The 21322-nt window shown below is 49.1% G+C and overlaps 1 protein-coding gene across 1 annotated transcript; it reads right to left on the reverse strand.

Moving 5' to 3' along the window:
* Positions 1–1603: 1603 nt before the first annotated feature.
* Positions 1604–19778, reverse strand: NOBOX (NOBOX oogenesis homeobox). The gene is made up of 9 exons (XM_088143012.1): positions 19595–19778; positions 15242–15988; positions 14196–14302; positions 12666–12787; positions 11913–12046; positions 6146–6419; positions 4988–5328; positions 2959–3312; positions 1604–1629 (listed from the first exon to the last, which is right to left on the reverse strand). Exons 1-9 carry the CDS (start codon positions 19776–19778, stop codon positions 1604–1606), a joined length of 2289 nt encoding a protein of 762 aa, XP_087999138.1.
* Between the last annotated feature and the right edge of the window lie 1544 nt (positions 19779–21322).

Raw genomic sequence — 21322 nt, forward strand, 5'->3', positions numbered from 1 at the left:
AGGAATGCCTTCATGTACGCACTCGTATGCATGTTTGCATCCACACAAGCCCTCTCTCTACACAATCAGGGTACACGTTCCTGTGAAGGCCAACCCGTGCACCAGTGTTTTCCTCTGGGGGCAGAAGCGTTCCTGGGCAGGGCTGGCCTTGCGGCCATTCTTCGAATGGTCAAGAGGCAGCCTCTTGCTGAGAGTGGAGCCTCAAGGAAATGGAGGCACTCACCACCTGGGAAACGCTCAGCGGGACTCAAGTCTTCTGCTCAAGACAGCATCCGCAGGCTCGGCAGTAGCAAGAGGTGGCCAATCCTAGCTGCTGCCCTAAAAACAGAGCCCTGGCACATCCAGCTTTCTGTGCCGATCCTCAAGATTTCTCTCTCCGTATCTACCCACTGCAGTTGCTCAGTGGTTTCCACCTCCTCCCTTCTTTAAACTCTTTCTTTGAGGAACTGTAGTCCATGGTCATGAAGATAGTGCTTCAAATTGCAGGAAGTTGAGATTAAATCTGTGCATGAATGATTGTGATGCAATCACATTTCAACAGTTGACCAGCTTTGGGGACAAAAGCATGGTTTCTCTCTTCTTCCTTAGCACCCCACCCTTCAACTGTTACTGGAATAAGCACTTGACCTTCAGGTATTTCAAAGTCCTAAGTGTGAAAGGGACACTGAAGTCACTAACTCCACCCCTCAAACCCAACTGAGGGACAGAAGCAACTCATCCCTTTTCTTTTAATACAGGGAGAGCAGAAGGGGGAAGCCAGATTCAGGATTTTAAGATAGCTGAAGAGGGTAACGCAGAATCTCCACTCAGAGAGGTGTTCCGGGAGCGTCCAGACAGGCCACTTTGCAGGGTGTGTAAGCCCAGTAGATACACAAGAGAAGATGAGTGGACACAAAACAAGAGGGCTCCTTTGCGTCACAATTACTCTTCTGCCATTATTGTGATGGTGGCGGCGGCGGTGGATAAGCAATTTTAGCAAGTGAAAAATGCTAAAAGGAGAGACAAGAAAGAGAGAAACAGAGCACCCTTTTCAGTTCGCCATTTCTGTTCTAACTCAGGAAACTGTCTGGAGGCCAAGCTCAGGTTTCAATGAGAGTACAGCAGGGAGAGAAATCTCCCTTTCAGCATTACAAAAGTAGGTCTGAGCACACACCAGGAGAACCAGTTTTGCGTCTCTTTTCAGCGCAACCAGCAGCGGCGTCTGCAGAGCGTGGCCAAATAGGTGGTGCTCTCATCACGCTTTCACGCCCACCCTCCGGACCTTTTGGACACTCGGTTGCTCATCAGCGTCTAAAAGTCATTTGGAAGAACTGCGTGTAACAATTCTTGGGTGTAAAGGAAAGAACTAGATTGGCTTTATTGCCGCTTCTTTTTCTCAGCAGATAATAATAATAATAACAACAACAACAACAACAACAACAGCAGCAGCAGCAGCAACAATAAGAACAAGTCCTGTAGTGATGATACTGGTAGTTTCCCTTTCTCCAGAGTTCCAGGAGGCTTGCTTCTGAAGCACGTAACGCTTCTGCTGATCTTGCAAGGAGCCTTAACGAGACTCAGGCCGCGTCCTCATCGCTCCTGCCTTTCCAGGAGAAAAGCCGAGTCAGTTCTTGCTCTCTTCAGAGAGATCTGAAAGGATAAGGACCAGGGAGTCAGGACAATCTTGTGAAGGGGCAGTCTGGGTTGGGGGAGGAGGGTCAAAAACAACATGCAATCGAATGGGCGGGTCCTTTGGGAGCTTAGCCGCTCTTTCCAAAACGGGGGCTTTGGTTGTCCGCAAAGCCCCCGATGTGGCGGCCCATGCCCCCTTGGCCTCCTTTCTCTGTTGCCGGCAGTGCAGTATGGGAGCCAGCCCAGGGAATGGGGCTGATCTGGGCAGGCAATCCAAGTGATGGTTTGGGTCATGGGAATCCCGTGGGTGGGGTCCTCAAAGACCAACCATGGGATCAACACGGTAAGACAACGGAGTCAGAGCTCCATGAAGAAGTACTCCAGTAATCATCCTTTCTCCAGGGAGCCCCCCAGTTCAGTACCATCTCACTTCTGTATCTGCACCCCCCCCTCCATTCAGGAAACCATTTAACTTAAAGGGATACCTCGTGTTAACTGTAGTCCCTGAGCTGGGCGCAGCTGCACCCAGAGAGTTGCTTGCTCTCCCTCCATGTCACGAGGGGGTCGAGGGAGGCTGGGAGGACCACCAGCCAGGAGGGCCCCAGCTCTCTTCTAGGGGGCCTGAAGGGGAGCAGCCAGCTCAGGGTGCTTCTTGATCTGCCTGCTAAGGGGCTTCAGAAACTATGCACATAAGCTGGTCCCTACAAGGTGGCAGCCGGGCTTTTCTGCCGCGGCAAGAGCGCGGACAGGCCTGGGAAGGGGGCCGTGCAGTGCAATGTCTACAGGAAGAGCAGGTCTTCTCCTTGGTGCTTCTGTCAGTGGGCCGCCTCTGTGGAAGCAGGCTGGAGAGCGAAGGAGCTCCTGCCCGCCACCTTCTGGAGTATCCACAGGGAGGGGGTCAAAAAATCAAGGTGGCGCCCACAGCCATGGGATCAAAGCCCCACCCCTTTTTATGTGCTGCAATGGCATGGAGGTGGCCACCGCCTTGACGTTTTTGACCCCCTCCCTGCGGACACTCCCCCTGCCCTGTCTGCCTTGGAATCCGCGGTGTTTTTGCGAGCATCCCCTGTGCGCAGCCTGGAGGGCCCGTCCAATTTGCATCTGGCCGAGAGACCCTCCACCCTTCTCGAGTGAGGAAGGGCGAGGCCACGGCAGAGGAGCGTCCGTTCCTGGGATCAACCAGCCAGGAACGTTTCTGACACAGGGAGGGAAGAGGCTTTGCCCCCCCCCCCACAAAATGCTTTGCTCTTTCTTGGGACTTCTTTTGAGGGGGTAAGAAAACCACAAAAACTCTGACTGTTCTTGTTTTGATCAGAGACGTTGGTGAACTCTTCCTTCTGCACCAACCTGGCAGTGGATCCCCAGCCGCGCTCTCCTCCTCCCGGGGAGCATCGTCAGGGTCCGAGTCCCCTCCTGCTGGCATCCTGGTCTGCGCCTGAGACGGGGGCTCCAGATTCGCTGGCACTGCCGGCTTGGTGCTGAACAACAAGGTGGTGCCTGGCCTGGCGGGCTTGGGCAGCTGGAGGAGGCAGGAACTGGCAGGCAGGGTCTGGCTCGGGGCAAAGGGAGCCTGCTCGGCAGAGCTTCCGCCAGCCGCTGCCAAGCTGGAAAACGGTATCGGGGAGGAAAACGGGTGGGCAAAGGGGGCTCCTTGCACAGAAAACTCATTCCAGGGCAAAGCCTGAAAAGCAGGGATGTAGCCTGAAGAAAGGAGGAGGAGAGAAGAGCCTCATTAATCCGCACCCAAGAGAGTGTTCCCTTGTTCACCAGGAATACTCAACTAGTCCAGAAACAGTTCAAACTAATGGTATTGTACCCTATTGCATCAGGTTACATTTATAAATGGCATTCTATGCTACGGCTGAGCATGTTTCAAGGTCAATCTCCAGAAGGGGCTTTGAGATTTCGTCAGGTGCATCTTCCCCCAGGACCAGGTGGCTGCCCTCCTGTTGCGCGAAAACAGACGCCGTGTTACGTGGCCACAGAGCAAAGCTACGTTTCTGCTCCCACACACTCCCAGCCCCTTCTGGAGACCAAACCTGAAGCATCCCATAATTCAGTTTTATGCCTCTCCTCAAGGCGGGGGGGGGGGGGACCGCACAAATAGAAACTTTCAGATGAACACACAGAAAAAGCAAGAGGCTACAAGGGCCCAGAACCAAGAAGAGCACGCACGAGTTGTTGGGAGACTTGAAGGTGCCCAGAGCGCCTGAAAGCCGAAGAGCCTGGGTCAGGCACCAACACGAGAGGAGGACGGCCCTCCCCAAGAAGAGGTCCTTTCTGGCCAGTCTCCCAGTTCTTCCACCCAGAGGCCATCAGGACCGTCCGAAGAACCCTCTCCCCTCTGAGCCGCTTGACTGCACTGCCCAGAGAAGTTGGGGGCCCTCCTCTCCCCACACAGAAGCCCCGCGAGACAGAGCAGGACCACTTCCTGAGCAGCGGCTCCCATCAGGGGACTGAGGAAGCATTAGGAACTGCTGCCTCCATTCTCCTGCTTCCCTTCTCCCTCTCTGTTTACAGAAGCCAAAGACTGTTTAAAATACGAATGCTCTGAAAAAAGAAATAAACATCCAGTCCTAAGCCATGATTTTATGGCATCGTGTGATAACCAAATGAATTTCCGTAATGAGAAATGCAGATTCCTCCATTAAAAGATTCCCCTATTAAAACGTTACACAAAAACTGCATGAATAAAGGCAGCATTGCAGGAGGAGAGCCAGGTTAGTCTACAGTAGCCAAACGTCAGAAGTCCGGCTCACAAAAGCTTGTGCTTTTTAATGCAATGCGTTAGCCTGAAAAGACGCGACCAGACTCCTTCCGAGTTATGAGTAAGATTAAATCTCCTTCAAGGAAACCTTCAGTTCTGGTGGCATCCATGCAGTTTTCCTGGCTGCTATTTGCCTTGGCTTCTTCAAGGATGTTTTTCGACTTCCCAGCCTGGCCTGCTGCTCTGTATTTCCTGCTGGTCTCCATCCAAGTCCTAGCCAGACCTGACCCCGCTTAGATGTTTAAAGACCAACTAGAATCAAGATAACTACAAGAAGCTGAGCTGAAGCGGAGGAAGGCTTCATCTGCCATCAGGAGGCGCAGATAAAGCCTCCCTCCGCTTCAGCTCAACTTCTTGTAGTTATCTTGGCAACAACACAGAAGTGGCTTGCTCTTCCCTTCCCCACCCCCAGGAGCAACCAAGTCTGACCCTCTTGCCAAGGTCAGCCAAGGCTGGCTGCATGTTGCTGAAGGCTAATGACAGGATCACCCACAGTCTCTTTGTGGAAGACCACAGCCACGAGGAAGGCACAGTGCCTTCCTGTGCCTCTTCCCAACCCTTGGTGAAGAACCCCCAATACTGGGCACACTTCTGTTAGGGGACACTCACCTGAGCTCCCAGCTGATGGCTGTACTAGGAGGTGACCTCCTACGTGGTTCTGCAGGAAGCCTTGAGGACACTCTGTGGCTCCATAGGTCACAAGTCCACCACTACCAGGCAGTGAGAAAAAGGTCGTTGTGGACTTACTGGGTGTCGCTGTTGTGAGTCGGACACTGGGCAACGCACTGCCAGAAAGATGGATCGGGAAGTGGACCTGAGGCACCTCGTGTTGAGAATACTGGCCAAACTGGTACGCCCCAGACTGGCTATTAGGGTGAAAATAGGGGGCTTCAAGGTTGATTGTAGGCTCCAGTTGTTCAGGATAACTGCAGTGCCCGGGAGAACTGATGCTCAGGTAAAAGAAAAAAGATTGCTGGTTATTGTTTAGAAGCAGAAGTACTGATCAATCTTTATCACATTACTGAAGTTATTTCAAAGGGACTCCCTTATATCTAGACCATGCAAATGTTTTACACACTCCGGGAAAAGGTCAGGCTTAAATTACGGCATGGCAAAAGGAGAATGATAAACGAATCACAGAAAGCCTCATGGAGGCAGCCCTGGAGAAACTATTCAGAAACCGCTGCAAAAATAAAGTGTGCAGAAGCTTGGCTTGAGCCCTGGGAAACAGAAGAGACTGGGCTTGGCTCCTCCCTAACTCCCAGGAATATAAGAAGGAAGGTAGGGAAAACACAGCCAGGCTTGCAAGGTTTTGTTACACTGGCCCCTCTCCATAAAGTGTAGCTCCGGTCTCCTCTAGAAGAATCTGTTTCCTGACCTGGAGAACCTCAAAGTCAGCAGTTCCCATATTAAGGGTGCAAAGACAATCTACCCCGCCTCTGGTCTACGCGTGGCTGCAATATTTCCACGGGCAGAGATTCCATGGGGCGGTCAGCTGTTGGATTCCACATGCTGGCTGGGAAATTCTGGGAGTTGAAGTCCACACATCTTAAGGTAGTCAAGGCTGAGAAGCACTGCTCTACCCTAATACTGCAGACTGCCTGATGCACCTTCTGACCGAGAAAGGCCCTGTGACTGATTTGGGCTGCTATTCCAAAGAAGAGTGGGAAGCGATGGAGTGCAACCCCCCTTTTCTTTCCTGGTGGTGGATCATCATGGCTTCACGGAGACAAGGCCTCCCTTCTTGCATCTGTGCCACTTGCCTACCTTTGACTCTGGATGCTGTAGGAGAAGGCCTCGCTGGGGCTGCTCTCCTGGCTGGGGGGGCTGCATTCGCTGGCAAGGCTGTTCTCCAGCATCAACGGAACGATGTGGTGATTCGGGTTAAAGACCATGTTGAGGGGAAGGCTGGTCCTCCGAATTGGCGGAGGGCTTGGAATGGCAGGAAACAGTTCTTCCCTGAGGGATCCCAAGGAACCCTGTGAGGTGGCTTTTGTCTGGATGGAGTCATAAAGGGCTGTCTTGCCAGTAACGGAGGCGACTGCAAAGGAAAAAGAGCGCTGTTGATGAAGGATGAATGGAAAGACCAGGAGTTCCCAGCAGCTGGCAGGAAGAGAGAACATGGAAGGATATCTCACCAGACAGCTCCCCTGATGCACGTAGCCAGTCATGAAACACACATTTCTGGAAGATTCAGGAACATCTTCCAAGTACAAGGAGTCAACAGAGTATTCAAAGGTCAACAGAAAGACCCTTTCAAGCAGGGGTGGTGGAGAGGCAACAGACGGGCATTTGCTCACTTTGCAGTGATACCTCTCTTTTGAGGTGGCATTGTCACCTCCCTTGCACATAATGCCCCCAATTTATTTTTTCCACCAATCTCTTTTCCCAACATAAGTTTCTTCCTCTTATACTTAGCTACCTCACCTTTTCCTTTCACAACATTTTCTAGCCCTTTATTTTGCTTTGGACAATAAATAATTGTACTACATAAGGATGAAGACCCTGGAGGATTAGAAAAGGGGTTAGTTCTTTCCTTCCCCATCATGTTTGTAGTCTCTGGAATGAAAGTCAGGCCCTTTAAGAATGAAAGGAATTGTTTGAATGCTTGAAGGTGGTGCATTGTTCCCTTTCTAGGGATTTAGCATACTTTCACATTGACTTTTATCTCCATAAATTTAAAACTTTGTCCCCAAATAAGTGTAATTAAGTACATTTAGTTAAGGGACAAAGGCTAGATAGAGTCAGAAAGTCATGCCTCATCTTTCAGCTTGATGTTATGGCATATTTGGAGAAGCCTTGGTCCTAGAAGAATGTTTTGAGATGCTCTGTTTTTTTTTAAATAGTAATTTTATTAAAGATTTTAATTACAACAGTAAAAACTATTGCAAACTAAAAAAAATAGAGTCAAAGGTGCAGAAAAGAAAAAAAGGAAAAAGAGAAAGAGAAATACAAAAGGAGGAGAAGAATAAAGAAAAAGAAAAAAAGAAAAAAGAAGTGACTTCTTATCTTCATCACAAGTATAAACAATTTTAGTAACCTGTCACTTCTTCTTAAATTACAACCAATGATCTCTTCATCCCATATCCCATCTCTTATCTATAAGCAAATCCATGAAGCATCGTCGTTTCAGTCCTGATGTCAGCAAAAATCCATTGAGGGTTACCAGAGATAACAACATATCTATTTTAACCTTGATCAAATAAACCAACTTTATATTCCTTCCTTTCACTTCTAACAATCTTAATATTTAATCTACTCAAATAATGTCGTAGAATTTGATTTTTCATTTTTTCTTTGTCTCATCTCATGAGATTCTTCAAAATTTTAACAAGCCTTTTTCATAAATCCAGCACAGGAAAATTATCCAGTCACTCTCTTGGTTTGTTATTTGTATATTCCTTTTAATTATTAAGACACCAGCCGGTTTCTTTTGTATGTCCAGAGTAACGTCTTTTTCCATGACATTCCTGTAGCCTGTCATTTTGAAGCCCAATTTCAACTTTGTCTGGATTTTGTCAGGTATAACTTGTTCCTCTTCCATAACATCTTTTAGACCCAGTCTCTCCACAGAGGCAGATGTCTCTGTTAACACTATTAAGTTCTGAGTCCATTTTTCAAAAATATCCTTCAGTAGGTCCAATGTTAGAATATTTTGCTCCATTCTGTAATTGTAAGTCAAGTTTATGTGTTCTTCTCCTTTAATTGAAATCTTTAGTTCCCTCTAGTGTCCAATTTTTAAAATCTTACCTTATTATGTTTTTTTAAAAAATTCAGAACAAAAGCATTTTCTCGTGGGAAAGATTCTTTATAATTAATTCCCAAATCTTATTTCAAATTTATCTGGATCTTAGTCCATTTGTAACTTTCTAGAATCAAAGTTTTAATCACCCTTTTGCTGTTTATTCCAAAAGAAGAATTTTTTCAAAGTCCTTAAACTTGTATTTAAAACTTCTTTTGCAACAGATTGAAGGAGACTCACCTGGTGTTGTAAAAATACTTGTCGATCCAAAGGTTTCTAATAGCTGAAAAGCAGCTAACAAGCAATTTTCAAAAGTGATTAGAAAAGGAACTTTGCGAACTTAGCGTCCTTTCAAAGGCACTGACTGCAGTTTGAGCAAGATGGCTATTTCCTCTCTCAACCCACCAGACACTGCTACCTTTCGGTCTCCTTGTAAGGAGCAATGGTCTGGAGCATTTGTGGGTCATCTCAAGTCCTCTCCTTGTCTGGAGAGAAATTACTGAAAGGCTGGTCTACTTGCTGGCTCTTCATTCCGCTGCGGTTGTTGGTTCCACCATTTCTTCCTCCGGAAGCCAAGATGCTCTGTATCTTTCTGATGAATCAAGATTAGGGCTTCACAAAAGAAAGCTCTTCTCCCCAAACTCTGGCTAAAGCCCTAACAGCTAGGTCACTTGGCCTATCTTGTGGGACCATTGTTCCTGACAATAGATGTTTCTCTGGGGCATCTTTAAGATCATCTTTGATAAACTGAGTCAGAATGCAGTACTTTTGCCTCCAAACAGCCCAACTTCACCTTCTTGAAGGGAGATAGAAAAGGGCTTATATTCTGAGTCAGAATGCAACTAGGAACCAGAAAGCACCTTCTTTAATAAGTGGTTAGGAATCAAACACTTAACAGTACAAGAAATATTTTCCAAAAAAGAGACAAGCCATTCTCATTCTGAAAGACGAGATGAGCGAGGTGGGTTCTTGGTGTTTTCTGAGGTTGGCATTTTTCATGCAAATATTTCATTACTTTCTTCTCCATCATTGGGGCCCTGATTTCCAGGGCTGACCTGCAACCTGAGAGGTGACAAATGATCATTTTGGATCTTGCAGATCTCGCATAATGGAGAACGAGGTCCAACTCTGAATGGGAGTATTTGGAGGAATAATCAGTTAACGCTAATCTGATGATCAAGGTGGGATGGAGGGTGGACCGCAGGATGAGCTTGCCAGTATGCCAGCCTGAAGCCCCCTCAGAGAAGCCCAAGGGAGTCTCTCTCTTTTTGTTTTTTGTTTTTAATATCTTTGTTAAGGTGTTTCTTAATATATTCTTAATTCCTTTCAGGCAAGGAAGCTGCTTAAAGAAGGGTTCAGTAAGAGCATCCGTTCCTTTTTGCATAAACCAATTCTATAATGGGGAGAAAGAAGGGTTGATGACCAACCCCTCCCACCTCGTTCTTTCTTTCCTGGTTGGGTGCAAATTGTGCCACCCAAACTGAGGCTGAGTTTCTCTTTCTGCAACAGACGTCCCCGACCCTTTTGGTCCGCTAGGAACAATTGCAAAATGGCATCTGGGGTGTGTGTGGCTTACAAGGCAAACTGGTGAGGGTTTAACGGGTTTAACCCACCCGTCTAAGCCCAGAATGTCTCCTGTTTCAGAACAGCCCAAAGCAAGCTATGGGTTTCAGCCTCCCATGTCCCATTTTTATTTTGCAAGAAAGCCTGGAACCCAGAAACCTTGCTGAAAGAGTGTTGCCCACCTGCCTGCCTCTTTTCTGTTTATTTACTTGTAGATTAAAGTATCCTTTTTTAAAAGAGACAGGTGAGGCAGGAATCCTGGCCATCGTTCAGAGATAGGTCTGTGGGTCCTGATTGTAAAAGTTCAACTTTTAAGAGACGACAATTGTCTTATGGTGCCATCTCATGGCTGAAACTGTTATTGCTGTGAGAATGTGTAGTCCTGCTTTCCCTTGAGACCTCTGCCCTGGAGAAGCTGAGGCACCCAGGAAGCTCAGCTGGATGTCACTCTGGGACTAGGCTGGGTTGACTCTTTGGGGATGGAGCTGAAGGTGAACGTGCTCCCTCAGGCTCACCATGATGGCAATTCCTGGGGAAAGGGAAACATCAGACTTCAACTCTGATTAACTCACTTCTTATAGGAGGGAGCTATCAAGGTACTGAGAACATCAGCAATACGGGCCACTGGAGGGTTGTCTTACTGCACCTGCTTGTCTAGGAGCTAACCAGGGTCCATACCAGGAAAGTGACTGGATTGGAATGGGGAGAGTTTTTCACCTATGCTGGAAATAGGACACACTTCCTAATTTAGGCCCATTAAAAACAACCACCACCACCTTACCTAACTATCTTAATACTGTTTTCTAATACTAAGTCACACCTCCTCTCAGAAGGAGCAGGTTCATGATCTGGGGGTGAACAGCAGATGGAAGCCACGGCCAGGGTACTTTGCCCAGTTATGACCCTACCTGGACCAGGAGAGTCTGGCAACGGTGGGTCACCGTGCGACTGGGTTATTGCAATGCAACCTATGTGGGGCAGCCTTGGAAGACAGTCCAGAAGCTGCAGCTGATTCAGAGCACGACAGCCGGACTGCTGGTGGGCAGGTCCTGGCACTGCAAAGTAACGCCTATTTAACGGTGGCTGCATTGGCCGCCACGAGGCTTCCAGGCTCAGTTCAAAGGGCTGGCTATCTCCTGTAAAGCTGCTGCCGCAGCCTTCTTCCAAAACATTGACCGCCTAAAACGGCCTGGTGATGTAAAGGAATGCAGAGGTAACCTTGATGAAGAAACGGATGAGCTGTCAAGGGAGGAAAAATGACCACTCAGTCCTGGGAAAGTGGAAAGCATGAGAAAGAAACTCAAGATAACCCTGCCTTGATTCTGTTTCATGTAAGGGGGCAGAGAGAAACTCTGCTGAGTTGTCAGGATTCTGTTAGAATATCCTGCAACAATAAAGTAGCATTCCTGGAACCCCTGCAGTGTCTGTTTCCTGACCTGGCCTGCCTCAAAGGGTTGACAGGGGATCACCCATCCCAGTATTAATGAAAGCCCAACTCCACTGAGATCTAAGCCCAGATGAGGCTGGCCAGGTGCCTCCACCTGCTCAGCTCAGACGACACGCAACCTACACAGGGATGAAGACACTTAGTACCTCCAGAGGGAGGCCTCCACTGAAACAGGATTAGAACAATTAGCATCTAGACAGCATTGTGTTCATTTAACTCATTCACTGTGTGGTTGTCAACAAGGCAGACCATGCAGAACCCATTTCTCATTCTGAATTCCAAAAATAGGTCTCAGTACAGAACCACCAGATAAACAGCGATGTAGGGAAAAACGGCTCTTTTCTTCAAAATGAGTAGAAGGAACATTTGGTAATAATCTTTTCGTCTAAAGAACTGTGTTGAAGGCCTGAACAATTTCATCGACAAACCTCATCTCACACGAACTCAACATTTACACAACCCAGCTGCTAGCAGCACGTGGTTATACTTCAACTCCATACACGCTTCTGTGATCTACTTCCAAACCTAAAGAAAAATAATAGATGTGAGGATAGATATTCTTTTATGGTATGCCAAAGGTGTCTTGTAGGTTCACCTTAAATGATGAATGTGCTAAACGTTCCTACCACATACGCTTCAACGTCAATGTGATGTTGTATAATGTGTGAAATGGTCTTACAGTGAGGGAAGGTAGCAATTAAACAGCTTTTGAGAGAAAGGGAAACATGAGACGCTCCAGTCAAGGCAAATCCAAGAGGGCGATAAGCTGTAACAGATCTCACCTGATGTGGAGGCCAACGAGATGGACGGTCCACTAAGTGCACCAGAATAGTTCACCGTTGCAGTACCCATTGTGATTGTGGTGGGTTGACTGTTCGCAGGGTCAGATAGCTGAGTCACAGCCAAGAGAGTCGTGCTGAAAGAAAAGGTAAATGTGACATCTAACCACCTTCTCTGCTGCTTCATACTGGGCTTCCTTGCCTATTGCGGAAAACAGTATTGTCACTCTCCTTACCAAGGGATCCTCTGAAGAACCCCAAGGAAGAAAGGGACACTTCCTCTGGAGGGAGGCTAGTTTCTCTACTACACGGGCTGATGCAAACAGACAATGCCTTAATTTACTGTAGCGCTTTCGTTCCAAACCAGAATAAGTCATCGGGTAATTCGGGAAGGTTTAAATGTGTCCCCTTTGTGGCTTCCTTTAAAACCCAATTTAAAAATGTTTGTCCCAGTGGCAGTAACATAGCTCTATCCACCCCAGGAAGGACAGTGGGTTTCAGAAACAGGTCATCAGCCAAAGTTAGTTATTGTGAGGTTTATACTCCATCTTTCCACCACAAGTCATGCTCAAAGTGGTTAATAAAACTTAAGCAGGATTGGGCCAGTGAGATGAGGCAATATAAAGATGCTAAAAACAACAAAGGGTCTTCTTTGGGTAACTTCAAAACAATGAACTGCTGGGCAGCTCAGTGACTTCCAGGTCTCTTAAGAAAGAGCAACGACTGCCTTGAAGCTAAGATGCAAGGCCTGCTCACCCTTGTGATATCTGCTGAGGGTCCAGCGACAGAGCAGGCGCTGGAAAAGAATATTTCTTATTGCTTTTCACTGTCATCTTTTCTATTTTTCTCCACTTTGCTCGGCGATTCTGGAACCAGACCTAAGAAAGAGGGAAAAATACTTAGTCAACAAAGCCCATGGACAGATGTGCACATCCCTTAATCCAACCTTCCAGGTTGGCTGGGAATTTGGGGAGTTGTATCCTAACATGGGGGGGCAGCACTGGCACAGCTGCCTGAAATTATACAGGTAGTCCTCATTGAGCAACCACAACTGGGACCAGCAAATCGGTCATTAAGCGAAGTGGTCACTAAGTGAAACTGCAACTGTGCTTACAATCTTACTTCAGCTTTCTGCAAAGGCAGTAATGTGAGAACTGGTTGCAAAGTTACTTTTCCATCACTGTCGTAACTGCGAATGGTTGCTATTCAAGGCAGCTGCTAAACGAGAACTACCTGTATAAATATCAGAAGCACCATCTTAAAGAGAAGAGGCTGTAACACAATAATTTTGCTATATATACCACCAAGATCATAGGGCACCACTCAACATACAGTTGAAACTGAAGATCCTCAAACATACAGAGAGATAGAACAACCAACCCCAAATAAATCAGTAAAGTGTGTTTTCCCGTCACATCTTTTTTTAACTGACAGCAACTTGGAGATCAGGAGGATCCATTAAATCTGAGAATCTGCTTTAAGCACAGAGTCTGATCCTGTTCTCCAAGTGAGGGAAAACCGCTTGAGGAAGGGCATCTTCAGGAGGAGGTGACCAAAGGTGAAGAGGCAACAGGATGACCCCATCAGCTACTCTGGAGGTATTAATAAAAGCAGGGAGGCGGAGTAGGTGGGTTTCAGACATATGCCAGATTTCTCAGCTAGAAACCATCTGTCCAGACTGGTATCATGGCTAGAATTTTAGCACCGGGATTGGATTGACCTTTCCTTCTTCCTCTTGCTCTGACCAAAACAAGAGGGAAGCCTTTTAGAAGGTGTAAGCTGTTTATGCAGCTCATGAAGTGGTATGTGGTCATGGTGGAATCAAGCTGTGGTACAAGAATAACAAAGCTATAGTACAAATTAGAAATGGTGTGGTATAAACTGGATGTAGCTATGCTTCCTTTCCTTCTCTCCTGTCTCATGCCACCCAGAGTCATACAGATTTATACAAAGTTCTTCTTATTTTCTTGGCCTGTTTTTTCCTCCTTTTCGGCCTAACCCTCTTACCCCCAAAGGAAACGGAGTGATGGACAGGGAACCAGAACATGTTCTATGGATACAAGGAATGAATAAAGCTCGAAGGACCGATGACCTAAGCTGCTTCCTGTAGAGCATCCGGATGATCTGCATGTTCTGTGCCCCACAGTTGGGTTCTGGTTGCCATCCTGACTTTGTGTGTCTCTAAGAGCATCGGAGGAGATGCTTGCTTCCAGACTGTTTAACTCTGGATTGCTAACCAGGAAAGACGGATGCAAACCATCACATTTGCTGTTCGCCAGGACTCACCATAACACGCTGTGGTGTCACACCAACTGAAGCAGCAATTTCCCGGCGCTTCTCGTTGTCAGGATAATGGTCTTCTTGGAACATTCTCTCCAGTTCCTCTAGCTGTTCTGGAAAGGAGGTCATCAATTAACAAAATAACGTGGCAAAGCAATCAGGAAGAAAGAGAACCAGAAAGCTAGGGACATAGGCAAAGACATCTAAGCTTGAAAAGCATTTGTATTAATACTCACTGACTTAAAACACACACACACACAACATGCGTCTGTCCAAGAGAACCATATTTTTTTCCCCCTTTACGCCACATCGCACTAAAAACTCACAATGGGGGCCAGCTGATTAGCTGATGCAGCTGCCAAGAGAGCAGAGCAGGTGTGGAGGAATGCAGAGACAACCCTGATAAAGGAATAATGCGAGAGTTATTGGGAGAACCATTAAGGGGAAGTAACGACCACTCGGTCCTGGGAAAAGAGGAGGTGTGAGGGAAAAAATCCTGATTCTGTTTGGTGTAAGAGGGAAATGCTGGCAGGCTTTCAAGATTCGGCTATTATACCCTGTACCAATGAAGTAGTATTCCTGTAATCCTTGTGGGGTCTGTTTCCTGATCTGGCCTACCTCAAAGAGCTGACCGCAGGAGACAACCTTCCGCCTTCCAGCTCCTCTAGATCCTTTTGGCAGCCCACCTGGGGCCGAAGCGCGAGTGGCCAACAGTGACTGTTGGTTTCTCCAAGCTACAAGGTCCAGGCAGGGCTGGAAAGAAATTATCCTGCGCTGGAGTGTATCCAGGTAATGAATCAGTTTTGCAGCTAAATGAAAGAAGCTCAAGGAGTTTGAAAAGGCTGCCAAGGGCTTGAGGAGACAAGCACTACTTCTGGTATTCATCTGCTCTCCAAAGTGAGAATGCACGCCTGGAAACAAGAGGAAACCACAAACTGCCCCAGAAGTACAAGGAAACCAGAAGGACAGGAGCTGTCCCAAGAGCTTCTGGTTACATGGGGGAATAGTACCAACTTGTACAAACCAGTCATGATTTATTCTTCATAACTTACCAGCGCTGTAGAAAGTCCGTGTCTTCTTCCGGGCAGGTGGAGCAGGCTCTTCAGGAATTTCTGGCAAATTGGAGTCTCCTTTTTCCTGAATTTCATCCAAACTGCCTTTGGATACCAGAAATGAAGAAAGCTTGAAGGACTGCTGGCCCAAGCTATTTGCTGTAGCACATCTGGCTGATCTGCGTGTGGGATGGCCCAGGTTTAGGTTCTGGTTGACATCTGGATTTTGTACATCTTCGAGAACAACACAAGAAGCATTTTGGGAACCCGCTGCAAGAACCCTATTCGTTTTCTTTTTTGCAGTCTCCTTCTCTGTAACATTAAGGCTGCATAACTCTGCTTTTTCTTCTGAATTTGAATGGTTAATAAGTTCTTGGTTCCGTTCAGTTTCAGAAATAGAGGGATCAGCGTCCATATCACTGAAGTAGGCTGGTAGGTTGGAAGGCTGGAAGATGAAACTGAGTGGATGAGAATCTAAAGATGACGGCTGTGCAAGATGGGATTCAGGCCTGTGGTCTAGGTAGTACTCTCCATCCCCCTCTTCCTCCTTTGAAACCTCAGAGTTCCCTTCTTTTTCCAGGATCTTCCCAGATTCGTCATCAATGATCACAGTATGATGCATGGATACGACACTACTCTGGGCTCTAACCTCATTCACAAAGTTTTCACTTTGAACAAACTGTTCTGTGCACAACAGTGACTCTCTCACTCCCTTCCCTTCTGGCTCCTCAAAGTCTTCCTCGTACGCTAATAAAGAAAGGAGTCCATATTATGATTCATGTCAACAAAATGAAACAGGAGTTTTCAATTTTAAAATTCAAAAGTGGAAAGACAGAAGAGGAGGAATGGTCAGGAGACCACAGAAGAAAAGGTAAATTAACCCAGTTGCATGGGCTGAGTCTTCGGAGTTTGACTTGGGGATGTGGTTAATGGATTTCCACCACAGGCTTCACCCCGTGAAAGGTCAAAATAATCCCACATGATACATTCAGTACATATTGTGATTTGTCCTGAGATATGGCCAAAACAGCCTGTACACTCCACATTCAAACCATCTCCTATCAGAAACCTGAACTCTGACCGAAACATTTAGCGCTGGAACTGGAAACCTCCTTGCAAAACACACAATCTCAAGAAAAGGTTTTGGCCAGGCCTTAAAGATCTACCCAAATACCTGGAAACCAGACGCTAGGTACAAGGAAAGAATGGCCGTTCATGGCCGTAGCTGCAAGGAGCTGGTTGGCTCCCGAGGACCTCAAACGCTGCGCTGTGTTATGCGACCTCCCTGTTACATGGATAACTTCTTCCTCTTTCTCCAAGGCATTCGGGCAGCCTGAAGACCACTCCCAACTCGCTTCATTGGGCAACGGGCTTCCAGCCTTTATGCTAAAGGCACATCCCTGTGGGGGAGCCTTCAAGAGTACAGAGTCCTCCATGAATTGTATTCTCCTAAAATCCTATTATCCTCCATGAAATGGGGCATCCCCTCAATCCCTGGGCTCTCCATGCCACGCGCTGCACCATTATTTTGAAAAGCTGTAGCTGTTATGAACATCAACCCTAAAAGTAAACCGCCCAGAGTCACTTCCTCGTGAGACGGGTGGTGTCCAAATTTGAAATATAAATAAATAAATAAAATAAACAAACAGCCGCAGCCAAGGTGTTGGGCTGCCACGTCTCCCTGTCATTTCACTCGCAAAATAAGAATGGGTCGTGTGTGTGTGTGTGTGTGTGTGTGTGTAGAAGGACTCTTGTTTACATTCAAAGCCATGCACAAGCACTCTACCCCTGCTAGCTGGGCCTCCGCATTCAGACATGCTATACCCAAACATGCATGCTTTCCTGCTACAGACGCAACAGAACTACCTTGTACGTTGTGCTAACCCATGCCTTAACCATGGCTTAATGAACAAACTGCATTTAATAGGATTCACTCAACATGCTAAGCCATCATCTCCACCACAGAAGATCATCTAGGAACTGGTGCTACTAGGGTGCCGATAAGACGCAAACCAATTTACTGCAACACCTTCAAGATGAGGTGCCTCCCCAATGCTTTCCTGCAGTTGGTCAATGGGTGGTGGAGGAGTAATACATGGACACGGAATGCAGGTGAAATCAAGAAGTCAATTCTGTAAGTGGGGAGATCCACTCTTCTGCATGGGGCCCAGTTTCCCAGAAGCAGTAGTGGGCGCTTGGATCAAGAGGGGCCAGAAATGGCTTTAGCAGCTTCAGACGACAGGTTAATGGTATCCCCTCCAAGAAAAACAGGACCTAAAAAGGACAGAACTACGACCAAGATTCGTTCTGCCATTGAGTCTAGTCCAGAAACTGCAAGATGGTCTTAGAAGCAGCAGCAGCAGCAGCCAGAGAATTTGTTCCCGGACACTGTGGCTTCTCATGGTGAAAGCTTTGATCCAGTTTACTTCAGGGAATGCTCCGTTCTGCATGAGCTCCTCAACTCCAGAGCGTTCTAGAGCAGTGTTTCTCAACCGTGGCAACTTTAAGATGAGTGGACTTCAACTCCCAGAATTCCCCAGCCAGCCATGCTGGCTGGGGAATTCTGGGAGTTGAAGTCTACTCATCTTAAAGTAGCCAAGGTTGAGAAACACTATTGTAGAGACTCTGGAGCCACACACACACACACACACACCTCGTAGACAAGCTTCAGGATCCCAGGCGCCTCCTGAGGCAGGATGAAGCCCATGGAGCATGTCTGGTTCACCCCCAACCCCCACAGAGCACAAGAGGGAGAAATGCAGTCTTGAAACATCCACAACGCTAGGCTCCCAAACGCAAATCATTTTTGAAAGCTTTTCTTGAGGAACACGTGGGTCGATACTGAATCATTTCAATAGAAATCGGTTAGCTCTGTGTTAATCTGTAAACTGCACGAATGCTTCCAACCCCCTCCGTGAAGGGTACATAAATCAAGGACCAATGTAAATATTTACTGTCCACCTACGAAACATACGAATTCCATTTTCACCTGCCAAACAGAAACTGCCCTGCTCGGTGCTGTAACAACATACATTTGCTTGTTTGCTATTTTTCAGGGGGTAGGGCAAGATGAAGGGTGTTGGGGGGTCAGAAAAGTCAAGATGACTGCTAGGCCCGTGTGACTGAAGCCCCACCTTCTTTATGTGCATTGCGTATAAGCCACCCTCTTGACTTTTTTGACCCCTGGAAGGAGGGCATATTGTCCACCGTCACCTTCTTAGAGAGCCACCCTCAACCTCAAAACCCGCCTGCGCTCCCTCGAAAGAAGGCCTCCACGCAGCTCCCTGCAAGCAAAAACCGGGTGAACCCTGGAAAATGCAGTGAAACAGTATCAGCGGAAATGTGGGTTACAATGATTACATTTTTCTGGGCCACCGAAACGGTGGCTCAGATCCGTCCACCCCGGTCGCTCTGCGCAAGGAGTTGAAGAAACGGCTGGCTCTCCGTCCTTCCAGTTCAGCCCCTCGAAAGGCGAGGAGCAGCTCTGAGGTCCTTGCCGCGCAACCAGGAAACCGAGGGCGCTTCCCTGCCTCACTGAGAGGCTTCCACGCCGTGCTAAGCTGGGGCTGCCTTAACCACGCTTCGCGGAGCAAGCCAGGGTGCCTTTTGTCGGGTTCACAAGGCCCGCTAAGCCGTAATCCACGCTTTGCAAGCCATGGTGGGTCGGCACGGGGCAGGAAGCCAGCCCGAGGGACGCCAGCCGCCAGCATCCTGGGACGGGCAGCGGGAGGACCCAGCCCGAGCCCGCGACCGCCTCTCGGCTCCCCGGAGCCGCCCTGGGGCCCCCACCGGGGCTCCTCCCCAGGCCCTCCCGCAGCCAGCCGTGCTCTAAGCGCTGGGAGCCGCGGCAGGTGCGGAGCGAAGCCTGGCGGCGCTCTTGCCCGAGGCGTGCCGCGCCGCCTTCCCCGACGGGGCCAGGGCAGGGCCCAGGGCTCGCCCTCGGGGGACGGAGAAGAAGGGCCCGGCCCGGCCCAGCCCGGCCCGCCGAGAGGCAGCCACGCAAGGGCCCGGCGGGGGAAAGGGGGGCCCGGGGCCCGGGGCCCGCCTGCCGCCGCCGAGTTACCCGCGTCCTGCTGGGGGAGCCCCGGCTGCTGCTGCTCCCGCCGCCGCCGCCGCCGCTGCTGCTGCTGCTGCTGCTGCCCGGCGCGCCCGTCCATCCCGCCGCCCGGCCCCGCTGAGGGCCGCGTGCGCGGAGGAGCCGCTGGGACGCCCGCGAGATACGGCCCCGCAGCCAGGCGGCGCCGCACGACGGCGCGGCCCGCCGGGAGCCTCATCAAGGCCACCTGGCCGGGCTGCGGAGCGGGGCAGGTGCTCGGCGGGGCACGGGCGGCGAGGCGGGTGCGGCGCCCCCACCCGCGACGGCTTTGGCGGCCGAGCGGGCAGGAGGCCGGCGAGGCAGAGGGAAGGGGCCTCCTCGCTCGTCCCCCGAGGCGCCTCTGCGCGGTTCCAGAGGAAAGACGCGCAGGATCGCGCGCCGCCAAACCCCGTCCGGCGCCTGTGTCAGAAGAAGAGCTTTCAGACGCTGCGCGGGGGTCATCGGCGGCGTTTCTGGGTGGGATTTCCCCTCGGGCCGCAGGGACCCTGCCTCCGTTCCTCTCCGGTCTCACGCTGGCACTGCTGGATCAGCAACACGGCAGATGCGCCGTCTGCATCTGCCACGTTCTCCGCACAAACGCGCCTACACAGCAAGGACAGTAATGTCAGAACTGGAGGAAACCTGGTCAGTAGGGTTCACTTCAAAGCACCCTGATGCTGCCCAGGAAGGTGGCATAATTAAGCCCATCTTGGCTGCGCTCTAGAAAGCGAAGCAACCTCGGAACGGGTCCAGGCGGGAGGCTGCAGGACGCCCCGGCTGGCCAGCAGCCAGGATGACTTCAGGGAAGCCCCTGCCAGGATCCTGCTGCCCAGGGACCTAGGAGGTGCCCCAGAGCCCTCCTGAGAAATGCCGCCTACTTTGGAATCCCGTCCTGAGATGATCCAGGGGTTTCCATAGCGGGGTGCCCTTTACGGGCCAGCGGAACAGCGGCTTTCTGTGCTAGTGATAAATTGCACACGTGGGTGTTTCTTGAAATTATATATCAGTTACTGAACAAATTGAAAGTGAGCGAATGGATGCGAGTGCAGGCACCGACTGGGTTTTAACATTTATAAATGTTTTAAAGAAATAAGTGTGCACACCCATGCTGGACCCCGAGACCTTATCCCGCTTCACGTCCAACGTTTGGACACCTTGGGCAACTACGCTGGGTAAGGGAAGACTCTGTTGTATATACCCACTACCATGATGAGGGTCATTCCAGGTATAATGATGAAGAGCAGTGAGGGTGCTCTCTGAGCCCAGTCATTGTGGTTTGCGAAAGATGGCTTGTGGCCTAGCATATTCTCCCAACCCAGCACAAAGTGATTCACTCTTAAGTAAACTATGGGGTAGAGGGTTGTGGGGCACAACCAATCACTGGATTACAAAATACCAGCACATGGATCACCTGAGCATCATATATTGAATTTCAAGCCTACCATGGGTGCCATTTTGTGGGATCACCCCCAGCAGGCCTCCAACATTCCCAGTGCCCACCAACTCAGAAAAGTTGACTTCCCCTGTGCAAACCAAACCAATGGCCCAGGGTGCTGGTGAATCCAGCCTTGCCCTCCCCAAGGTGGGTATCGGTTGGGCTTGGCCATGTAACCTCACTGGCTGGCTAAGGAAAAACCACGGTTGCCATATTATTCTTACCCCACATTGCTCCTTAACCATGTTGATGGGTAATCATGCCTGTTGTCCAACCCAGACCAGCCACCATTTCTGTTCAGTACTAACTGAAAGGTGTTTAGTGCTAAGGAGGAGTGGAAACTGCTCCAGGTTCAGACTGCATGTCTAACCACTAGAAAGTCAAGGCACAGTCAAGGAGCCATCTAGGACAGGGGTCAGACGGCAGGCATGGGTTCATATGGAGCAACCGGGGTAGCTTAGCTGCGGAACCTGATTTGCACGTTGCCCTAAAGCCAAGGCTCGTGTAGCTGGCTTTCTGAATGCACCACTGTTTGGTGCAAAACGTACCACTGTTTGGTTTCATGTGATGC

Source organism: Python bivittatus, unplaced genomic scaffold (assembly GCF_059951505.1).
Source record: "Python bivittatus isolate LINGU-HERP-01145 unplaced genomic scaffold, Pbiv_v1 ctg000010_np1212, whole genome shotgun sequence".
Lineage (NCBI taxonomy): Eukaryota > Metazoa > Chordata > Lepidosauria > Squamata > Pythonidae > Python > Python bivittatus.

Bases quoted from the DNA above. Each gene is read 5' to 3' on its own strand.
- NOBOX (XM_088143012.1), bottom strand. From the start codon at position 19,778: ATGACCCCCGCGCAGCGTCTGAAAGCTCTTCTTCTGACACAGGCGCCG. The intron at 15,989-19,594 runs GTGGGGGCGCCG...TTTCTTTATTAG, and splicing joins GGCCGCCAAAGCCGTCGCGG to CGTACGAGGAAGACTTTGAG. The intron at 6,420-11,912 runs GTGAGATCTGTT...TTTCCTTTGCAG, and splicing joins CTCGTTGGCCTCCACATCAG to TCGCCTCCGTTACTGGCAAG.